The 20,522-nt window shown below is 48.2% G+C and overlaps 1 protein-coding gene across 1 annotated transcript in view; it reads right to left on the reverse strand.

Moving 5' to 3' along the window:
- Positions 1-20,522, reverse strand: part of SUSD4 (sushi domain containing 4) — a 154,350-nt gene that overhangs the window by 66,229 nt on the left and 67,599 nt on the right. Inside the window, exon 3 of the mRNA XM_047755080.1 lies at positions 7,117-7,329. Coding sequence (XP_047611036.1) covers positions 7,117-7,329 — 213 coding nt within the window. The remainder of the gene's footprint in view (positions 1-7,116; positions 7,330-20,522) is intronic.

The following is a 20,522-nucleotide window of genomic DNA, read 5'->3' on the forward strand; positions in this document are numbered from 1 at the left end:
CACCTGTCTTATACAAACTCTTTTAAGAGTTCTATTCAGAAAGGCCACAATCCCTCATTTTATGAGTGTAGCAAAACCTTGATGGTAAAAACTGACAAGAACATTACAAAAAAATAAAGACTGAGGCCAATCCATCCTATCAACATAGATGCCAAATTATTTTCCAGATGGCCATTTGACCTCATATGTAGATTTAGAGGTTTTTGGAGAAACTGAGTTTGGTTCAGAAGGTTTGGCCCCAGGAGACAAATTGACCTAATTTCTGGCTTCTCTCTTAATAAACAGAGTTTTAACTATTTCATTAAAAAAAAAAAAACTTGGAGGTCTCTTTCCACCTTGTGGAAAGTAACTTCCGTTTTCAACAACAAGGAGGTGATAGAAGCATTTGGTTGCCAGAACTGAGCCCACAAGAAAAATCAGAGAAGGCCATTACCAAGGTTCTATCCTGTCTTCATGTTCCGCTTTGGCGCACCTATGGCAAATATCGCAAGCCATGCTCTGAGGCCTGCCAGCACGAGAATCTCCTGGAGGTGCCTGCTAAATTCAGATTCTGAGTGCAGAAAAACCTCTCAGAGGAGGCCTGGAAATGTGCATTTTTAACATGCCCCTAGGGCAATTCCCATGAAGTCAAACATGGAGAACCACTGCTGGATGGATATGCAAGGTAACCAACTAGGTGAAAGAGAGCAGTTCAAACACAGAGGGTGGCTCAGGTTTAACAGCCCTGGCAGCTTCCCTGAGCACTATAACCTGTAGGAAAGACCAAGTTCTTATCTGAGCAGCTGGGAGGGAGCTCTGTAGCTGAGCCTCTCATTCTGCATCCCAGGGTGGCCTTCTAAGATCTGCATTATTTATCTTTTATTTTTACTGCCGCACCTGCGGTATGCGGAAGTTCCCAGGCTAGAGGTCGAATTGGAGCTGGAGCTGCTGGCCTTCACCACAGCTACAGCAACACCAGATCAAAGCCACATCTGCAACCTACGCCACAGCTCACGGCAATGCCAGATCCTTAACGCACTGAGCGAGGCCAGGGATCGAACCTGAGTCCTGATGGATACAAGTCAGGTTCTTGACCCTCTGAGCCACAACGGGAACGCCAAGATCTGCATTCTTAACAGGACTCTCAAGATGTAGCCTGGGGAGCCACAGTCAGCCCTAAACTGCTCAAGACTGGCGTTAAGGGAAAAAGAACTTCGTCTGTGATAGGTTTGGAAGGATACCCAGAGGGGTAGCCCTGCATTTTCCATAAGTGGCCAACCTAATTCTGGGTTGTTTCAGTTGGAAGCTGGTGAAAAACTGCTTTCTGGGGGAATCGCCACGATCGGCTTGGTGTAAAAGCTTGCTAACACTCATTTTGTGACCTTTGTACACGATCCGACAAGGATCTGGAACGTGGGGATGTTCCGCTGTTGCCTAATAATTCTGTGACTTAAAGCAACTCAACTCCCCACCTCCGTGGTCCCTGTAGAGAAAGAGCAAGTCTCAGCACTCACAGACCACGGGAGATGACGGGAGGCAGCTGGGAAAGGCTGCTAGGATTGGGAGTTCCCTCTGCACTACAGGGGGCTCGGCTGGGCAGGCTTGTGAACCCTTGTCTGAGGCGGTCCAGCTGTCATCTTGCAGCAGTAATAACTGATCATTTCTGTCATTTACCTTTGCTGCATCTGCCCCATCTGACCTGACCTTATTTCCTCTGGATTTTTTTTTTTTTTTTTCCTTTCAAGTCATGACCAGAGTTAAGGGAAAGACATCATTTTAAGAACAAAAACCCAAACTCACACGGAAGCCACAAGGGAAGGAGAGGAGGAAAGTGGTGACTTCGGTTCCCAGAAGTACAAATAAATGACAGTGGTCCTGGAGACAGGGAGAGGCACCCCCTGGCTCCTTCCCATCTTAGAGGATGGAAAAATGAGAAGAGTATATCAGGTGAAAACATGCAAATATTTGTGCCCCTGTGGGCACAGGCTGCTCTTTCTGATAACCCACGTCTAAGGCAAGAAGAAAGAAATTTTAGATGAGAGAAAATGCGTATGAGAAGAAAAGGATCCTGAATAAAACATTTTTAAAGCATCCATCTGTTTTGGTGCAGTTTCTGGAGCTGGAAGACAACTCACCTTAATATAGGAGTAACTGTAAAAAAGAAGTATGACTGCCTTGCTTTTGACAAATGTCTGCTCCCCTCCAGTTTCATGGAATAAAAGAGTTATCTGCCATCTTTACTGCTCCTGAGTCAAGTTGAATTTTTCAATTAAAAATTTATAATGTAATAATCATACTGAAACTAGAATCTTCTTCCCATCAAATTACTCATATTTTATGGCCATCCTGGTCAGGTCTATGGGAATCAAAATATTTTAGAAAGTACTTAAAAATAATCCTTGCTGAATGAATTCATTTTTCCTCCCTGGTGCCTTCTGCAAGGAAGTGGGGCGGAGAGGGGTTCACCATGGAGACATGGCAGGTGGGGGCGAGGACAGGGACTGCTCTCCTGTGCTCTATGTGACCTTTGGCCACAGGCAGGAGATGAAGTGGAGACAAAGTGCAGCCGGCAGCAGTAACTGAAACGACCCTGGGAGCTTTCAGAAATACCACGGTTGAGCTCCCACTGCCCAGGACAACTAAAATAGGAGCTCGCGGAGAAAGTTCCTGGCACTATTATCTCTAAAAGTCCCCCAGGTGAATCTGACCTGCAGCCTGGTTTGCACAACGTCAGTATGATGGAAAGAGCACTGAACCAGGAGTCAGGATGCAGGTCCTTTTTTTTTTTTTTTTGTCTTTTTAGGGTTGCACCCACGGCATATGGAGGTTCCCAGGCTAGGGGTTGAATCGGAGCTGTTTCCGCTAACCTACGCCAGAGCCACAGCAATGCCAGTCTGTGACCTACACCACAGCTCACGGCAACGCCGGATCCTTAACCCACTAAGCAAGGCCAGGGATCGAGCCCGAAACCTCATGGTTCCTAGTCAGATTCATTTCCGCTGTGCCACATCAGGAACCCCAGGATGCAGGTCTTTTTTTTTTTTTTTGTCTTTTTTTAGCTATTTCTTGGGCCGATCCCGCGGCATATGGAGGTTCCCAGGCTAGGGGTCCAATTGGAGCTGTAGCCGCTGGCCTACGCCAGAGCCACAGCAACGCAGGATCCGAGCCGCGTCTGCGACCTACACCACAGCTCACGGCAACGCCGGATCATTAACCCACTGAGCAAGGGCAGGGATCGAACCCGCAACCTCATGGTTCCTAGTCGGATTCGTTAACCACTGCGCCACGACAGGAACTCCCAGGATGCAGGTCTTAATCCTGGTTTGGTTGTCAAATGAATTTCCACAGAGTTAATCTAATTTTATCTATACATTTTCTTCCAAAACATGGGGAAGGGATTCTATTTGCCCAGAGCAAGTGGCCCCCAGGAAACTAGTTGAGTGATCTTGGAAAAGAAGAGACCCAGATGGTGGCTTCGGGCACTGTACTTACTATGTCAGCAGCCCTGTGCCCACAGGGAGTATTTCAGTCCTTGTCCAACTCCATGGTCCCCTCTCCATTATAATGGTCACCTCCCTGCTCCCAGGACCATAAGCATCCTCACCCCTGCTTAGGGATATGCAGATTCTAGTCTTACAGAAGCTGCTTGGAATAACAGAGGCACCTCTTACGCTGTAGGCTTTGGGTGCCAAGAAATTAATATTTGTAAGTCCAAACTCCTATAAGTGAGCTTACTTGGAATAAACTATTTGGAGTGGAGTGGAGGGACAGAGGGCTGGTCCATGTAGCAGTGCCAAGTGGGGAGGAGAAGAAAGGGAATCTGTGTGAAGGCACAAAAAAACATCTGCCATAATACCACCTTGCTTCTGGAGAGCACATTCCTGCTATCAATGCATTTTAAGGGAGTTCCCATTGTGGCTCAGTGGGTTAAGCATCTGATGTTGTCTCTGTGAGGATGGGGGTTTGATCCGTGGCCTGGCTCAGTAGGTTAAGGATCTGGCGTTGCTGCAAGCTGTGGCATAGGTCCAGATGTGGCTCGGATTCAGTGTTGCTGTGGTTGTAGTATAGCTGGCAGCTGCAGCTCCAGTTTGACCCCTAGCCTGGGAAGTTCCATGTGCTGCAGTGATAAGAAGAAAAACGTCAAAGCATTTATTGCAAATGAACTTTTTTTTTTTTAAAACATCTGCACCTCTCAAAGTTCCCTGGTGGCTCCGTAGGGTAAGGATCCAGCACTGTCTCTGCTGTGGCTAGGGTCACTGCTGTGGCATGGGTTCAGTCCCTAGCCTGGAACCTTCTGTATGCTGCAGGCATGACCAAAAATAAACACGAGAAAATATAATAAAATCTGTGTGTCGGGCAGAACTGGATGACAGCAGGGAAATCTGGAAGGAGTCCAGGTCACAGTGACAGGACCTGAGCTAAAACAGATTTGTCCCTAAATCGCCAGTTAGTCTGAGAAGGCTCTTAACTTCTCTAAGACTCAGTTTCCCTACTCATCAAACAAAAACTAAATTCAAACAAGGGCCTGAATTATCGGATTACCGAGTCCCTTCAACTCTGAATGTTGATGATGCCATTTGGTTTAACACTGCGTTGTGACAATCGGGATTTTTGTGACACCAAGAAGAAAATCAGACCTAACCCTGGAGAGGAAAAAGTGCTGGCTGAGAACTAGTCACAGATCCGCTGCTTACTCATCGGCTGTGTGACTTTGACAAAGCAAGAGAACGCCCCTGAGCCTCAGTTTCTTAATCAGGAAATGAGGACGATACGACTAGCCTCGTAGGGTTCAATGAGACAGTGAACCTGACTGTACTTTTAAACTCTGATGACCTACAAAGACGTGATAATTTACTATTGTTATCACTCTTACCACCACGCCAAAAAATCCATTAGCCTTCCAACAATTACCTGACAAGGGAAATAAATGAATTCAGCAGCCCTTACCATGCACCCAGCATAAATCCTAATCAGGCCGTAAAGGCCATTTATAAATCAGGGGACAAAAGAGTTTAGCTTTGTCCCTACTATATGACACCCGTGGAGTAGACCAGTACCCTCTCCTCACCCTTGTAAGTCACGTACAGAGGCTCAGACCGGGATGGTTTTCTCCACCGCGAGGGAAACAGATTAATCTCTTTATACAAATCTTTCAAAGACCAACAAAGTCACCATTTTTATTTTTTTTTACGGCTGCACCTGCAGCATATGGAAGTTCCCCAGCGAGAGGTCGAATCTGAGCTGTCCGCCCAAGCCACAGCCACAGCCGCGCCAGATATGTGCTGCATCTGTGACCTACACTGTGGTTCACGGCAACGCTGGATCCTTAACTCACTGATTGAGGCCAGGGATCAAACTTGCATCCTCATGGATGTGAATAGTCAGGTTCTTAACCTGCTGAGCCACAACGGGAACTCCAAAATCACCATTTTGATTCAAAATAATTATACCGTCATGCTTAGAAAGAAAAGAGCTGTTCTTCCAAACTTCCTAAAATGATGCTTCCAGCACAACATCATGACTGGAAATGAGGAGGCCTGGGCCATCCTTTGGAAGCACCTTTCCTAGTCAAAGAGCTGACTCTCCACTGCCTTCCCCACACATCTGGGGCCCCATGTTAAGAATTATGCTCACAGACCAGTACAAGGGAGGCCTCTACTCCCAGGTGGTTTTTCACTCCCCTTTTTGGAATTGCTATGAAATACATAGTTACATACAAAGCTGGAAAGACGTGCACCTAAATAGGCCTAAGCTGTTCCCCGCCCTCCAGGATGACCAAGTAACAGAAGCCCCTCATCTTGGGCAACAGTGAGGAAGCTTATTGGTTTCCTTTGTTCTCTGATGTTTTTGAGCTTGTCTGTCTTTTAGGCACTGGGTATCTTGGATCATAGGTTTTAGCAAGGAAGGTTTAAAAATACAACGAAATAAACTTTTAGTTAATAGAACTTATGGAAATCATAGCTTGTTTGGGCTGCATGTAAGAGGAAAAAGTAAATTTACTTTTAAAAACCTTAATTCTTTATATTAATTTTGATTTTAAAAAAATACCTTCGAAATAAAAGCAAAGACAGCAAGTCCTTTAAGGGTTAACAGAGAAATTACCCATCCTTTATAATTTCCATAAGGAGGAGCATTTTTGATATTTGATAAATGCATGTCAAATCAAATTATCCTAAAAGTGTCATAAAGAAGACAGACACTAAATCAGAATAAGCGTTCACGTAGCATTATTATAAAAGCCCCATCCTCAAAATCAATAACGGTGTTAAGAGGAAGTGAAACGCACTTCTAATGATCTTGATGAAATATAAATTCTATGCCTCTTGGCAATTTGGGGCTAGAATTAATTCCTGATGTATGGTTCTGCCTACTTCAGCCCTGCCAATCATGAGAGATACATAATCAACAATTTGGCATGGCAATGAAACTCGGTGACTTCTTTTAAACTCTAAAAGTATATCCAGAGAGTAAACACAAACAAGCAAAATATATACACACACACATATAGATAGATACACACACATATAAAGTTGTTTCAACCGACAGACTTAGAGATAATTACTATAAATAAATGAATATCTTGTCATGACCAATAAATTTAGGGATAATTGCTAGAACTAAACATCTACCTTATCAATCTATCATTACTTGCCACAGTTCTTTCTTTCCTTAAATGACTCATGTCTAACACAGGACTGATAAGGAGTAATTGATTTAATCCTCTGAGTAACACATGCATCTTCTGTATCATTATACACAGTTTGGGGCCAATATATTTCCTGCGCTTTTTACTGAGGAACATGGAAATGAGTGCTGAGTTGACAGCACGATAATAAATAGCCCTAATGTTATCTGAGTTGCTCTCTTGCATTGACAAAAATGGCGATAAATCGGGTTATAATTGAGACAGAGAAGGAGGACAATTATTTGTGATGCTCAGATGCATTTCTCCCCTGCCCCAGCCCTGACCGCACACACAGGCCCCTCCATCAGACTGCAGGATCAGCTCTGAAGCAGAGAGCAGCCCAGGGTACCAGCCCGTCTGGCACCCAGCCCTGTACCCCAGGGGCCACACGCCCGTCACGTGAGCGGCTTCCATGGGGTGGGGGTGGGGGTGGGGGCGAGGGAGCACTTTACCTTCCTGCACACAGACGGGCTTATCACTTGGGACCCAGCCGAGGGTTCCGTTCAGGTGTTTCACACACAGTCTCTTTGTAGAGCCCTTCAGCTTGAATCCGTCTTGGCAGTGGAACCGAGTGACAGAGCTTTCAAAGAAAACCCCTCCGCTGGGCGTCCTGAAGCCATTCTCGGGGACGCCTGGGTCGGCGCACACCTGAAGCTCATCGAACCCTACATGGACAGAGAGAAGAAAAGGTGCCTCTGAGTGTGCTCCTCGGATGCCGAGGGTCTTCCAGGATCCACGGCAGACACTGTCCGCTCTCCCACTCTGTGGGCCACTCAACTACACCAACAAAAGAGCCAAGGTCAGAAACATCCCAGTGCACCTGTCGCTCTGCTTTCTTCGCTCTTTGCTTAGGCAAGGGCTCATAAGTGATTGCAGTTCCACGGCCCCATCAGCCCTTCAGGGAAGTCCTAGGAGTAGGGAGATGGGGAAAGTAAATGACAAAAATGTACAAAACGGGAAACATCACGGCCAAAGCACAAAATGCAGATGGGAGCTGAGGAAGGCGAAATGCTAGGAAAGGAGGAGGTGGGATCTTACCCGGCCTTGACCAATGGGTGAGATGCCAAGGACAGAACCAACTTTGTGGAAGAAGGCACGGGGCGGGGGGGGGGGGGAGGATGGCATGAATGATGGCTGGGCCGGGAGACAGCGGGCGTGTCTGGGGAGCAGCAGGTGGCCGAGAGCACTCTAAGGCATGCAAGGGAGGAGGTGTGCTGCCCACTGCCCTCACCCCCAGCTGCCAGGCCTGGTCCATGTTCCTCCTCCTCTGGGGGGCCTTCCTTAAGCCCACCCTCCCCGACCCAACTCCTTTCTCCACCACTGAAACACGAACGCAGCCCTGTTTGGAGAAAAGATACATGGATGGCCAGTAGGCACATGAAAAAATGCTCAACATCACTAATTATCAGAGAAATGCCAATCAAAACTACAATGAGGTACCACTTCACACCAGTCAGAATGGCCATCATTAATAAGTTCACAAATAACAAATGCTGGAGAGAGTGTGGAGAAAAGGGAACCCTCCTGCACTGTTGGTGGGAATGTAAATTGGTACAACCACTATGGAAAACAGTATGGAGGTACTTCAGAAAACTAAATATAGAACTACCATATGACCCAGCAATCCTACTCCTCGGCACATATCCAGACAAAACTTTCATTCAAAAAGACACATGCACCCCTATGTTCACTGTGGCACTATTCATAATAGCCAAGACTTGGGAACAACCTAAATGTCCATTGACAGGTGAATGGATAAAGATGTGGTACATATATACACAATGGAATACTACTCAGCCACAAAAAAGAACAAAACATTGCCATTTGCACACCATGGATGCAACTAGAGATTATCATACTCGGTGAAGTAAGTTAGAAAGAGAAAGACAAACACCATATGTTATCACTTACATGTGGAATCTAAAATATAGTGCGCGCACACAGAAATAAAATAAAATATAGCACAAATGAACCTATCTACAAAACAGAAACAGACTCACAGGCACAGAGAACAGATGTGTGGTTGCCAAGGGGGACGGGGAGGGAGTGTGAGGGACGGGGAGTTTGGGGTTAGTAGATGCAAACTATTAAATTTAGAATGGACAAGCAATGTGTCTTGGGATACAGCATGATGGACGATAATATGAGAAAAAGAATGTTGGGTCAAAGAATGACTGGGTCACTTCGCTGTTCAGCAGAAACTGGCACAACCTTGTAAACCAACCATACTTTAAAAAAAAAAGAATCATTTGGAGAACGGCCGCCTCTCATTCTGGGTTATGAGCTCCTCCAGACTGGTGCTGAGACTTTTTCATTTTTGTACCCACAGAATCTATCACAGTCCTGCACAGAACGTGCTCCGTGTCTGATGAGTGAACAAAGAGAGATGGCAAAGGGAGTGGGAGACCTACTGGGGTGACCCTAGAGAGCCAGCTAAGCATGGAGGCCAATGTGGAGCCATGGAGCAGCATGGTAGGGACCACAAGGTCAACAGGATGCAGCTTGTGGGATTCAGTGGAGGCGGGCCCTGAGCTTGGCTGGGAGATCCATGTCTGGCTGAGATGCGGTGGACCTGAGAGCACAGGGGTGCTGGAGACAGCAAGGAGGGTACCAGAGTATGAGACATTCTGGTCCAATTCTTTTTTTTTTCTTTTTTTTTTTTTTTACCACATCTGCAGCATAAGGAAGTTCCTGGGCCAGGATTGAACTCGTGCCACAGGTGCAGCCTGAGCCACAGCAGTGACAACACCAGATCCTTAACCTGCAGTGCCACAAGGGAACTCCAGGCTGAGCCTTGAAGCAAACAGGATGTCAAGAGCTGATGCAGGAGGCCAAGGATAAGGAAGGGGTCCTCTGTGGGCACAAAGCTTCAATGTACCATGTGAGGCAAAGGATGCAGGCATCCCAGAGAACCCTAACTCCCGCACCCCATGAAGGCCTCTACTCCACTTTCTTTTCTTTTCTTTTCTTTTCTTTTGTCTTTTTGCCATTTCTTGGGCTGCTCCCACGGCATATGGAGATTCCCAGGCTAGGGGTCCAATCGGAGCTGTAGCCGCCAGCCTATGCCAGAGACACAGCAACGCGGGATCCGAGCAGCGTCTGCAACCTACACCACAGCTCACAGCAACACTGGATCCTTAACCCACTGAGTGAGGCCAGGGATTGAACCTGCAACCTCATGGTTCCTAGTTGGATACGTTAACCCCTGAGCCATGACAGGAATTCCATCTACTCCATTTTCTTACAAGTCAACCAACAAGGAGTTCCCACCATGGCTCAGAGATTAACTAGCCCGACTAGCATCCATGAGGACATGGGTTCCATCCCTGGCCTCATTCAGCGGGTTAAGGATCTTGCGTTGCAGTGGCTGTCGTGTAGGCTGGTGGCTACAGTTCCCTTAGCCTGGGAACATCCATACTCTGTGGGTGTAGCCCTAAAAAGACCAAAGACAAAAAAAAAAAAAAATCAACCATCAAGTCGTTACTGAATAGGTGCCAAGAACAAACATGCGTGACTCCAACTGGGACGTGGTTGGTGAGCCCACCCACCCCACCCCCAGCGCAGCTGCTGGCAGCAGGTCAGGACGTGGCTGTCTTAGAAAATCTCAGCCCAGACCCAGAGGCAGCATTCCTGGGGCTCGTGGCAGATTTACTTGGTTTCCAGGTGATGCCCAGATTCCCGGCTCATGAGACACCCGATCCCCTGTACCACACTGGGCTCGCAAAGTGGTTGATTCCCCACCCCAACTTTCATGGGCTCACTCACCGCCCTCCCCAGCTGACCTCATGATCCCACATTCTGCCAGCACCGCTACGCAACAAGCCACACACCGCAGGCGACACCACGGTGGCAGGAGGTCCAGCAGTTGTAATGTGCTCTGTCCACAGAGGAACTGAGGCTGCGGACTGGGTGGAAAGCAAAGGCGGGAAGCAGGGAAGTGGACAGCGACCACCGCTGACTCTCCTACACCTTTAAATGGGAGCAGGTCTGCTGTTTATCAAACAGAAGATGCTTTGACAAAGGAGACACCGCCCAGGCGCCCCTTACCTGCAGCCACCTGCCCGCCACACCACGAGCACCCCGACAGCACAGGCTGTGTTCCAGCCCCACGGAGGGTGAAGGACGCCCTTCTGGGGGAGGGCAAGTTGTTAAGTGATGGCTTCATGTTTTTATTCCAAGGGAAGGTACTGGAGAGTGTCAGCTGCTTCCAAGTGATGAAGGTCAAGGATTTCTTTCCAAATCAGGTCATCTCAGGGCGGGTCCTTCAAAGGTATTTGCATTATGGTATTGAGGTGGAACAAGCAGCAAGGGCATTCTGACCCACCCCAGCCCAGAAAGGCTCGGAGCATAAACACACAGACGTCTTCAGGCAGTCTGTGGGAGAAAGCTGTCACACACACGCCCTCGTCCAACAGAGCCTGTCTCTGCTCTGACAGCGCTGGACAGGGGACACAGATCAGGCAGTGGGTGGCCCCAGAAGGGTAGCCAAGGGTAAGGGGCGGGGACAGGGTTCTGGAAGGTGAATCCTCACAGCTGAGCAGACACCAGCCAGACAGGGGGACGGAAGGCACTGTGGGGAGAGGTTGGGGGTGTGGAGGTGGGCCAAGCACCTTACAGGAAACAGGTGGCTCTGCCAGGCTGGGGGCAGGTGTGAGCTAAGGGTTTGGAGTCAATGAGGAGGTGGGGGTGGGGGTTGTGCCAAGTACTGAGAGCTTTGAACAAAGACATGACCAGGGTCAGACGTGCATTTTTGAATGACCTTTCTTGTACCCCCACAGAGGACTGACTGATATAGACCAAGAAGGAGGCAGGAAGCTCATCAGAAGTGCTTCCCAAGCCTCCAGCTGCACCTCAGGAGCACAGGGACAGCTTTGTACATGGACAACCACTGGTCCAGGCTCTCTAGCTGGGGTGGGGCCCAGAAGCCCCACATTTTAGAAAGCTTTCCTGTTGACTCTTAGGCAGCTGGTCCTACACCTGCCCAAGGCCAGTATCTGAGAATGTGGGATCTCAAGGCTGGATGGATAGAAAGATAGGTGGGTGGGTGGATAGAGGATGGGTGGGTGGAAGGATGGATGGATAGAAGATAAGTGGGTGGGTGGGTGGATGGATGGATAGAGGATAGATGGATGGATGCAGAGAGGATAGGAGGGTGGATGGATGGATGGATAGACAGAGGATCAGTAGATGGATGGATAGAGGATAAGTGTGTGAATGGCTAGCTGGCTGGATGGAGGTTAGGAGGGTGGATGGATAGAGGATAAGCAGGTGGATGGATGGATGGATAGAAGATAGGAGGGTGGATGGATGAACAGATGGACAGAAGAGGAATGGCTGAAGGGTGGGTGGGTGGAGGGGTAGAGGCAGCCCCGTGCTCTGCGGGACTCACCAGGCCACTACCCCTACCCCATCCCACCAAAGAGTCACACCTATGGCTCTGATATTCCCAGAAGCTGATGTGTACCACCGAGAGGGTGTGAACATTCTCCCCCAGCACAAACACATTCTCTCCTAACACCCTCTCACCTTTCTCTCTTCCCTCAGCCTCAGTAGACTGCGTTTCTTAGATTTTTATTGCCTTCCAATCCACATCCTCAAACACCCAGTCCTCCTCCTTCCTCTCCACTCAGGGTAGCACCCAAGGCAGGTTGATGCTCAGGATTTGGCCAGGACATCTGTTCCTCGCCAAGCAGCACACAGGCACCTCTTGGCCAGCTGCCCCCAGCTCACAGAGGAGCCATGCTGACTGCAGGGGCCTAGGCTCCACCCCTCTGCTTGTCACATCTCTCTGCCCCCAGACACAGAGATGTTCTGTCAGAGGAGGACAGACATTCAAGAGAGAGCTGAAGATGCAGCCCTGAATCCATCAGAAAAATGACTCCAGCTCTAATAAATAAATGATGACAGTGTCATAGAAATGACTATGGGAGAGCAGCAGAATTTCCCGACAAGCCCAACTCTGTACTCCTTCTTTGCTCGTTCTTTTCTTTTCTTTTTGTAAAGTATAACTGATTTTCACAGTTCTGCCAATTTCTGCTGTACAGCACAGTGACCCAGTCATACATATATATATGTGTGTGTGTGTGTGTGTGTGTGTGTGTGTGTGTGTATATTCTTATTCTCATATTCTATCATGTTCTATCACCAGAGACTGGATATAGATCCCTGCGCTGTACAGCAGGACCTCATTGTCCATCCATTCTAAATGTAATAGTTTGCATCTATTGCATCTAAGCCCCAACTCCCGTCCATCCCCCTTCTCTTCCTTTTCAAAAGAGCAACCGTCCCCCTTTTCTGTTTTCACAACCCCATAGCTGGCCACTGGATCTCTTCCTGTGCCCAGGACAGCACTGATGATCAGGATGCTGCCGGCCATGGAGGCCAGCCCTCGGCTCAGAAGAGGGAAATAAGAACAAGCAGTGAAAAGAGAGCAATCAGAAAATGGGATGATACGAGAAGAAAATATTCTTCATTTTGGACAACTAATCCCATTGAGCAAGACAGTAATTTTCGAGGGCCTGCCACAGCTTCAGACTCCACTTTTCAAATCACTCCCTGGTGGATCAGCTCCCAGCCCGGGTCATTTTTCTGTAGAGCTGTTCTCTTAATGTCTTTCTGGAATGTGGATGATCAGCCCCATCAGATAACACATCCATTAAGGGGGTGGGCTGCTTTAGGTGTTAGGGAAGAAGATGGAAAATAATGCAGGCTGCTCAAATAACCTTTATTTTTCCTTTTTTTGGGGGGGGGGTCTTATTTAATGTCTTGGTTTATTAACTAACTATAGGTCACATAGGTGACAGAGGTACTGACATTCCTACAGTATTTTAGTTTTAAAAGTATGATTATCATAACCCAGCTCTGAACACCAACATATCCTCTCTATAGAATTCTGTGGTTTCAGGGTTATTGAAGTAAAACATAACCAGAAGCTATGATTCCATGGTGATTTCCAGATAAGAAAATGCTTTGTCCCTCCAAGTCATTTAATGTCAGCATCAGTACACACATGGTAAAAGCAGGTTGGTTTTGAGGGGGTTTTTTTTTGGCCACACCCATGGAATCTGGAAGTTCCCTGGCCAGGGATCAAATCCACACCAACGTATGTGCCACAGCTATGGCAATGCCAGATCCTTAACCCACTGTGCCACATAGGAACTTCCAAAAGCAGGTTGTTTTTAGAGTTCCTGTTGATGCTCAGTGGATTAAGAATCTAACTGGTATCCATGATGATGAGGGTTCAATCCCTGGCTTCACTCAGTGGGTTAAAGGATCCGGCGTTGCAGCAAGCTGCAGTATAGGTCACGGATGCTGCTTGGATCCTGCATTGCTGTGGCTGTGTCGAGCCCTAGACTGTGAAACTTCCATGTGCCGTGGGTGCAGGTACGGGGTAGGTGGTTTTTGCAAAAAGTTTTGTTGTAAAATCCAAATAATCATACCAATATTAATTTCCTGGGTTGGTAATGACTACATAAGTTATGATTTGGGGGCAGCTGGGCGAAGATACACAGGATGTCTATTTTTCCAGTCTCCTCTGAAACTATAATTATTTAAAAATTACTTTTAAAAAAACATGCTCATCATGGAAACAGGGGATAAACATTTCACTTCAAATTTTAAAATGAAAATCTAAAGTTCTTAGGAGAGCTTGGGAGTCACCTAACAACTGTGATACTAAAGTCGGGGTCGAGGGGGAAATAAGCCCAGTGCAAAGGCTTATTTTCATCTAAGGCTCCTCACTAACTCCGGCAGTGATAAATGTTACAAGGCATGTCTCTCCACTCTTCCCAACTCTGAGACCAAAGAGGCTCGGAATTAGCATCAACTCACAAGGAACAGATGAGAGGGAGGCCCTCAATTTTTGAAAACCCACGGGACACAATTTATTTCCATCGCTCTACCTTTGAGGCTGATTTCTCACCAACGGCACAATCCTGGGTGGGCAGGGTTTCAGCTAGCGACTTCCAAGGGCGCCAGCAGGTCGGCTCGGCTCAGGGTGAGCTGGTCCTTCTTCAGCAGGACCTGCTCCTCCCACAGCGCCTGGTCCACCTGATCCTCGGTGAGCACCACAGGCTTGTACTTCTCATGGAAGAGCCCCTCCTTGGCCTCCGAGTGCAGCTGGTGGGGCCCGACGACACGCAGATGTGCCGGCAGGTGCAGGAACTCATCCTCCTTGATATGGCAGTCGCGCATCCGGACCCCAGCGCCCACCAGCGGCCCACGAAGCCCACATCCAAGATCCAGGCCGGGAAGTCCGCCCAGGGGGGTTGCAGGTAGCGGCAGCGGGCCTGGTAGGGCTGACCTGAGCATCGAAGGGGCCTCGTACACAGGTGAGCAGAGGCCCTGCCTGGTTCACGTGGCCCAGGCGGCCGCTGCACCAATGCTTCGGAGTCGCGGCTGCGCGTGGCGGGCGCCAGCCGCAGGAGCGTCCTGGACGTATCCCGCAGCGCCTCCTTGAAGGCTGCCCCGCTTGGTGCCAGGGTGCCGCAGGCCGCCGCGCCGCCCAGCAGCCCCATGCACAAGGTCGCCCGCCCGGGCCGGGCTCGCGCGCCGCTGCCGCCTCGTCCCTTCAGGCCTCTGCGCAGTCCTGGAGCAGCGCGCGGGCCCCGGCTCCCAACCGCTCCAACACGCCAGGCTTTGCGGCCGCAGCGTCACCCGCCTCCCCACGGCTTCGGGACCAAAACCTCTTCAGTGCAGCCGCCGCCATCCTCTTCCAGCTTGGAGTCCTGCTCAAATACTCTTATCGTAGGAACCAGAGTCCTGAGGTCCCGGTTGCTTTCTTTTTCTTTTTAGGGCCATACCTGCAGTATATGGAAGTTCCCAGGCCAAGGGCTGAATCAGAGCTGCAGCTGCCAGGCCACACCACCGCCAGGGCATGGCCATGGTTCTGAGCCACCTACGCTACAGCTTGCGGCAACGCAGGATCCTTACCCACCAAGCGAGTCCAGGGATTGAACCCCGCATCCTCACAGACGCTATGTCAGGTTCTTACCCCTCTAAGCCACAGCAGGAACTCCTCTCAATTGCTTTCCCTCCAATTCTTCAAATTCTACATATGCTTTAGGGCTTAGTAGCCATGGCTTGGAGAAAAGAGAACTCTTTTCTTATTTCTGCCAATTTCTGCTGTACAGCACAGTGACCCAGTCATATATATATATATATATATATATATATATATATATATACACACACACACACATTTTCTCATATTATCCTCTATCATGTTTTATCTCAAGAGACTGGATATAGATCCCTGTGCTGTGCAGCTGGACCTCATTGCTTATCCATTCTAAATGTATTTATCCAGAATGATTTCCAATGTTTCTTTGCAGGGGACATGGAAGGGAAAGGGAACATTCCACCTCACACCAGTCAGAATGGCCATCATTTAACAAGTTCACAAGTAACAAATGCTAGAGAGGGTGTGGAGAAAAGGGAACCCTCCTACATTGTTGTGGGAGTATAAATTGATACAACCACTATGGAAAACAGTATGGCACTACCTCAGGAAACTAAATATAGAACTACCACAGGACCCAGCAATCCCATTCCTCAGCACATATTCAGACAAAACTTTCCTTGAAAAACACACATGCCCCTGTATATTCACTGCAGCACCATTCACAATAGCCAAGGCATGGAAACCACCTAAATGTCCATTGAGAGATGAATAAATTAAGATGTGGTATATATACACAATGCAGTACTAGTCATAAAAAAGAACAAAATAATGCCATTTGCAGCAACATGGTTGGAACTAGAGGCTCTTATACTAGGTGAAATAAGTCAGAAAGAGAAAGACAAATACCATATGATATCACTTATCTCTGGAATCTAATATGCGGCACCAATGAACCTTTCCAAAGAAAAGAAAATCATGAACTTGGAGAACAGACTTGCGGTTGACAAGCGGGAGGGGAAGGGAGTGGGGTGGACAGGGAATCTGGGGTTCATAGATGCCAACTATTGCCTTTGGAGTGGATAAGCAATGAGATCCTGCTGTATGGCACTGGGAACTCTATGTAGTCACTTATGATGGAGCATGACGGAGGATAATGTGAGAAAAAGAATGTATATATATGTATGTGTGACTGGGTTCCTTGGCTGTACAGTAGAAAATTGACAGAACACTGTGAATGAACTGTAATGGAAAAAATAAAAATCATTTTAAAAAATGAAAAGGAAACATTCCATTTTAAGAAGCCCTTGGAAGCAGGATCCCCTAACAGTTCACACAAAGTTCACTGCAGAGTGCAACATTTGTGTACAAGAGATGACCTTTGTGATGGTTCATTTTATGTGTCCCCTGGACTAGGCCATGGGAAGCCCAGATATTTGGTCAGACCTTTAGTCTGGCTGTGTCGGTGGGGGTGTTCCTGGAGGAGAGGCACTTGGGAGTGGGCAGACGGAGTGAAGCAGATTGCCCTCCCTAACGTGGTGGGCCTCACCCAATCAGTCGATGGCCTGCCTGACTCTAAAAGGGAGAGTAGAAGGAATTCTTGCTCTCTCCTGTCTTCAAGTGGGCACACTGACCTTCTCCTGCCTTCAGATTCAGACTGAGACTGGGACTTACACCATCAGCTTTCCTGGTCCTCAGGCCTTTGGACTCAGACTGGAACGACACCCTTGGCTCTCTTGGGTCTCCAGGCTGCAGATCTTGGACTGCCTGGCCTCCGTAATTGTGTCGGTCCATTCCCTATAGCACATGCAAGTGACCTATGTCCGGGTGGTTTTGTTTTCTCTGGAGAACCCAGACTAATTCAGTCTTCCTAAAGGTACTCATGCATTTTTTTTTTAACATGTTTATATTGTATTTATTCCTGAATCTCTTCCCAATCACTTTATATTTTAGGCATATGTACTTGAGAGCAGTTATTGCAAAGAGGCTTTTTTCTTGCTTTTATTTTTTTTCAGGGCCACACCTGCTAGGGATCCCAAGCCAGGGGTTGAATCAGAGCTGTAGCCTCTGGCCTATGCCACAGCCACACTAATGCCAGATCCGAGACGCGTCTTCAACCTACACCACAGCTCACGGCAATGCTGGATCCTTAACCCACTGAGCAAGGCCAGGGATCAGACCTGCATCCTCATGGATGCTAGTCAGATTTGTTTCCACTGAGCCACGACGGAACTCCAATTTTTAAATTTTTTATTAAAGTTTAGTTGATTGACAGTGTTCAACTTCTGTTGCACAGCAAAGTGACCCAGTCGTACCTACACGTAAATTCTTTTTTTTCATGCTCTCTTCCATCATGTTCTAGCTGAAGAGATTGGACATAGCTCCCTGTGCTGTACAGTAGGACCTCATTGCTTATCCGAACACTTTATAAATGTGATGTGAGAGAGTTCCCTTTGTGGCTCAGTGGTTAACAAACCCGACTAGGATCCATGAGGATGCGGGTTTGATCCCTGGCCTGTGTAGCTGTGGTGTAGGTCGCAGATGCAGCTCAGATCCTGCTGCATGGGCTCTTGCTGTGGCTGTGGTGTAGGCTGGCAGCTGTAGCTCCGATCTGACCCCTAGCCTGGGAACCTCCCTATGCCATGGGTGTGGCCCTAAAAAGAAAAAAAAAATGTGATGTGATTGGTGACTGTCCCCATACTCAAGAGGATGCTGTTTCTCTCTGGACCCCTGAGTTCAGGTAAGCAGCCTGCTGAGGCAGAGGGGGTCGTGGGGTGGGTGTGGTGGGGGGCAGTGCTTGGGCCCTGGGGTCTGAGCAGCCTGGTGTAGAGTCCCGGCTGAGGTCCCCTCTGGTGCGTTCTCAGCTTGTGTCACCTTCCTACGTGCTGGCCTCTCTGTCACTGCACTGATTTTCCTGCCCAGTGTTTGTGAGCCCAGGAACGAGTCAAAGGTAGGCTTGGTATGTGGACGAGTCCTCAGTGGGGCCAAGAGTCCCCATCTTCACACACAGAGAAATGCACACGCCTCAGTCTCATTATGAGGTCCTGACACTTCTGCTTTGGTGACTTCTGAGTTTGCTGAAACATACCAGCCAGTTTTACTCTGAGCAACATAAGAAGTCTTTGCAAAGAATCATAAAAATGAAAGAGGTGTGAAAAGCAATCTTTTGGCTTATTATAACTGAAAAGTCATATCCTCGAAAGGAAGAGTGTATCAAATGTAGCCAAATCAATTTAGACCCAGGACTGGCTTTCCGTCTCTCTGTAAACTGCTATATGAGTCTTTGGGGGCAGAAACAGAATATAGACGCAAAAAATTGATTTTTTATGCATTAACTTAGTGAGAAGGTCCCAGGGCTAGTGAGGAAAGGGAACCCCTGCTGAAGTTTAAACAGCTATGTTGGCCGATTTTAACTGGAATCTAGAGCAACCCCTAAGCCTCCCCCCATCTCTCCCCAGAGCACCCCTGCCAGTTCCTCCCATAGCACCCCTGTCTCACACCATTGGCAACCAGCTTAGAGGCCCCTGGTCCGACCCCTCTGGCTCCCAGAGGAGGATGTGAAGGCCTGCAGAGGTCAAATGTGAGTCCAGCCAGTCCTATGGCTAATCTCGGAGCTGGAACCAAAGCCTGGGCCTCCCACTCACAATCCGGTGCTCCAACCACTGACCACTTTGTCCCACTTTGCTTTTTTCTGTCCTAGTTCATGTCTGTGACTCAAATCATCATGACATCACAGACTCTTTGAGGGAAAGAAGTTCTGCAAATATGCTTGAGACCCCATATCCATTAAAACAGGACTGAGCCAATAGCAATGGCGAAACAGTTAATGATGCTGGTGGGTCCCCCAACACTGACACCTCCCAACGCTCAGTCTCAGCAACCAGGGGCTGGGGAATCTCTCTTGTCCCCAGAACATTCAAGAATCTAGGCAGTCAGACACGAGACATCCACTGACCAGAGAGCATTTCTGGTGATGGAAGACACTTTGAGGAGTTCCTGGCGCAGTCCAGTGGGTTAAGAACCCAACTAGTATCCATGAGGATGGGAGTTCAATCCCTGGCCTCACGCAGTGGGTCACAGATCCAGCATTGCCATGAGCTGGGGTGTAGGTCACCGAAGCGGCTTGGATCCTGCGTTGCTGTGGCTGTGGTGTAGGCCAGCAGCTACAGCTCTGATGTACTCCCTAGCCTGGGACCTTCTATGTGCCACACGTGTGGCTCTAAAAATAAAACAAATAAAAATAAAAAATATGCTCTTGAGAAAAGATCACAACCTACGCCCAGGTATCAGTGCCATGAAATGGAATTAGTCCTAGAGAGCGGAGTGTGTATTGCCCTCAAGGGTAAAAGAACAGAGAGAGAAGGAGGGGGGAAGCTTGAGGAGGTCCCTCTTGACCACCTAAGGGCTCTTCCCCCACTAGATGTGGACATCCAATTCCAGCTGCCTTGGGCTGAAATCTGTCTTTCTCATCACCAGCAATACAGACCAAGTTTCTTTCCAACCACCTAACCACTAAAATATCACTATGCCTCAACAAGCCTTCATACCAGGAAGGGAACCCTTCTCTGGCACGAGAGAAAAATCTTCCCAAAAAATCTTTCCTACTTGTAAAGATTCTAAAAGTTTCATCCTCTGGGCTTGTTGAATTACAAGCACCAACCAAAATGCATCGGGAAGGTCCTGAGACACTGATGAAGCCCCTTTGATCATCTCCTTTCTGCCAATACACACACCGCACCTCAGCCTCCCCTGCCATCTCAAAAACCCCTTGCTTTTAGTACTATCTTATTTATTATTATTTTTAATTTTTTTTTCTCTTTTTAGGGCCACACCTGCAGCATATGGAGGTTCCCAGGCTAGGGGTAGAATCAGAGCTGCAGCTGCCGACCTACACCACAGCCATAGCAATCCTGGATCTGAGCTGCTAGTGCCACCTACACCACAGCTCATGGCAATGCC

The sequence above is a fragment of the Phacochoerus africanus genome, chromosome 12 (assembly GCF_016906955.1).
Source record: "Phacochoerus africanus isolate WHEZ1 chromosome 12, ROS_Pafr_v1, whole genome shotgun sequence".
Lineage (NCBI taxonomy): Eukaryota > Metazoa > Chordata > Mammalia > Artiodactyla > Suidae > Phacochoerus > Phacochoerus africanus.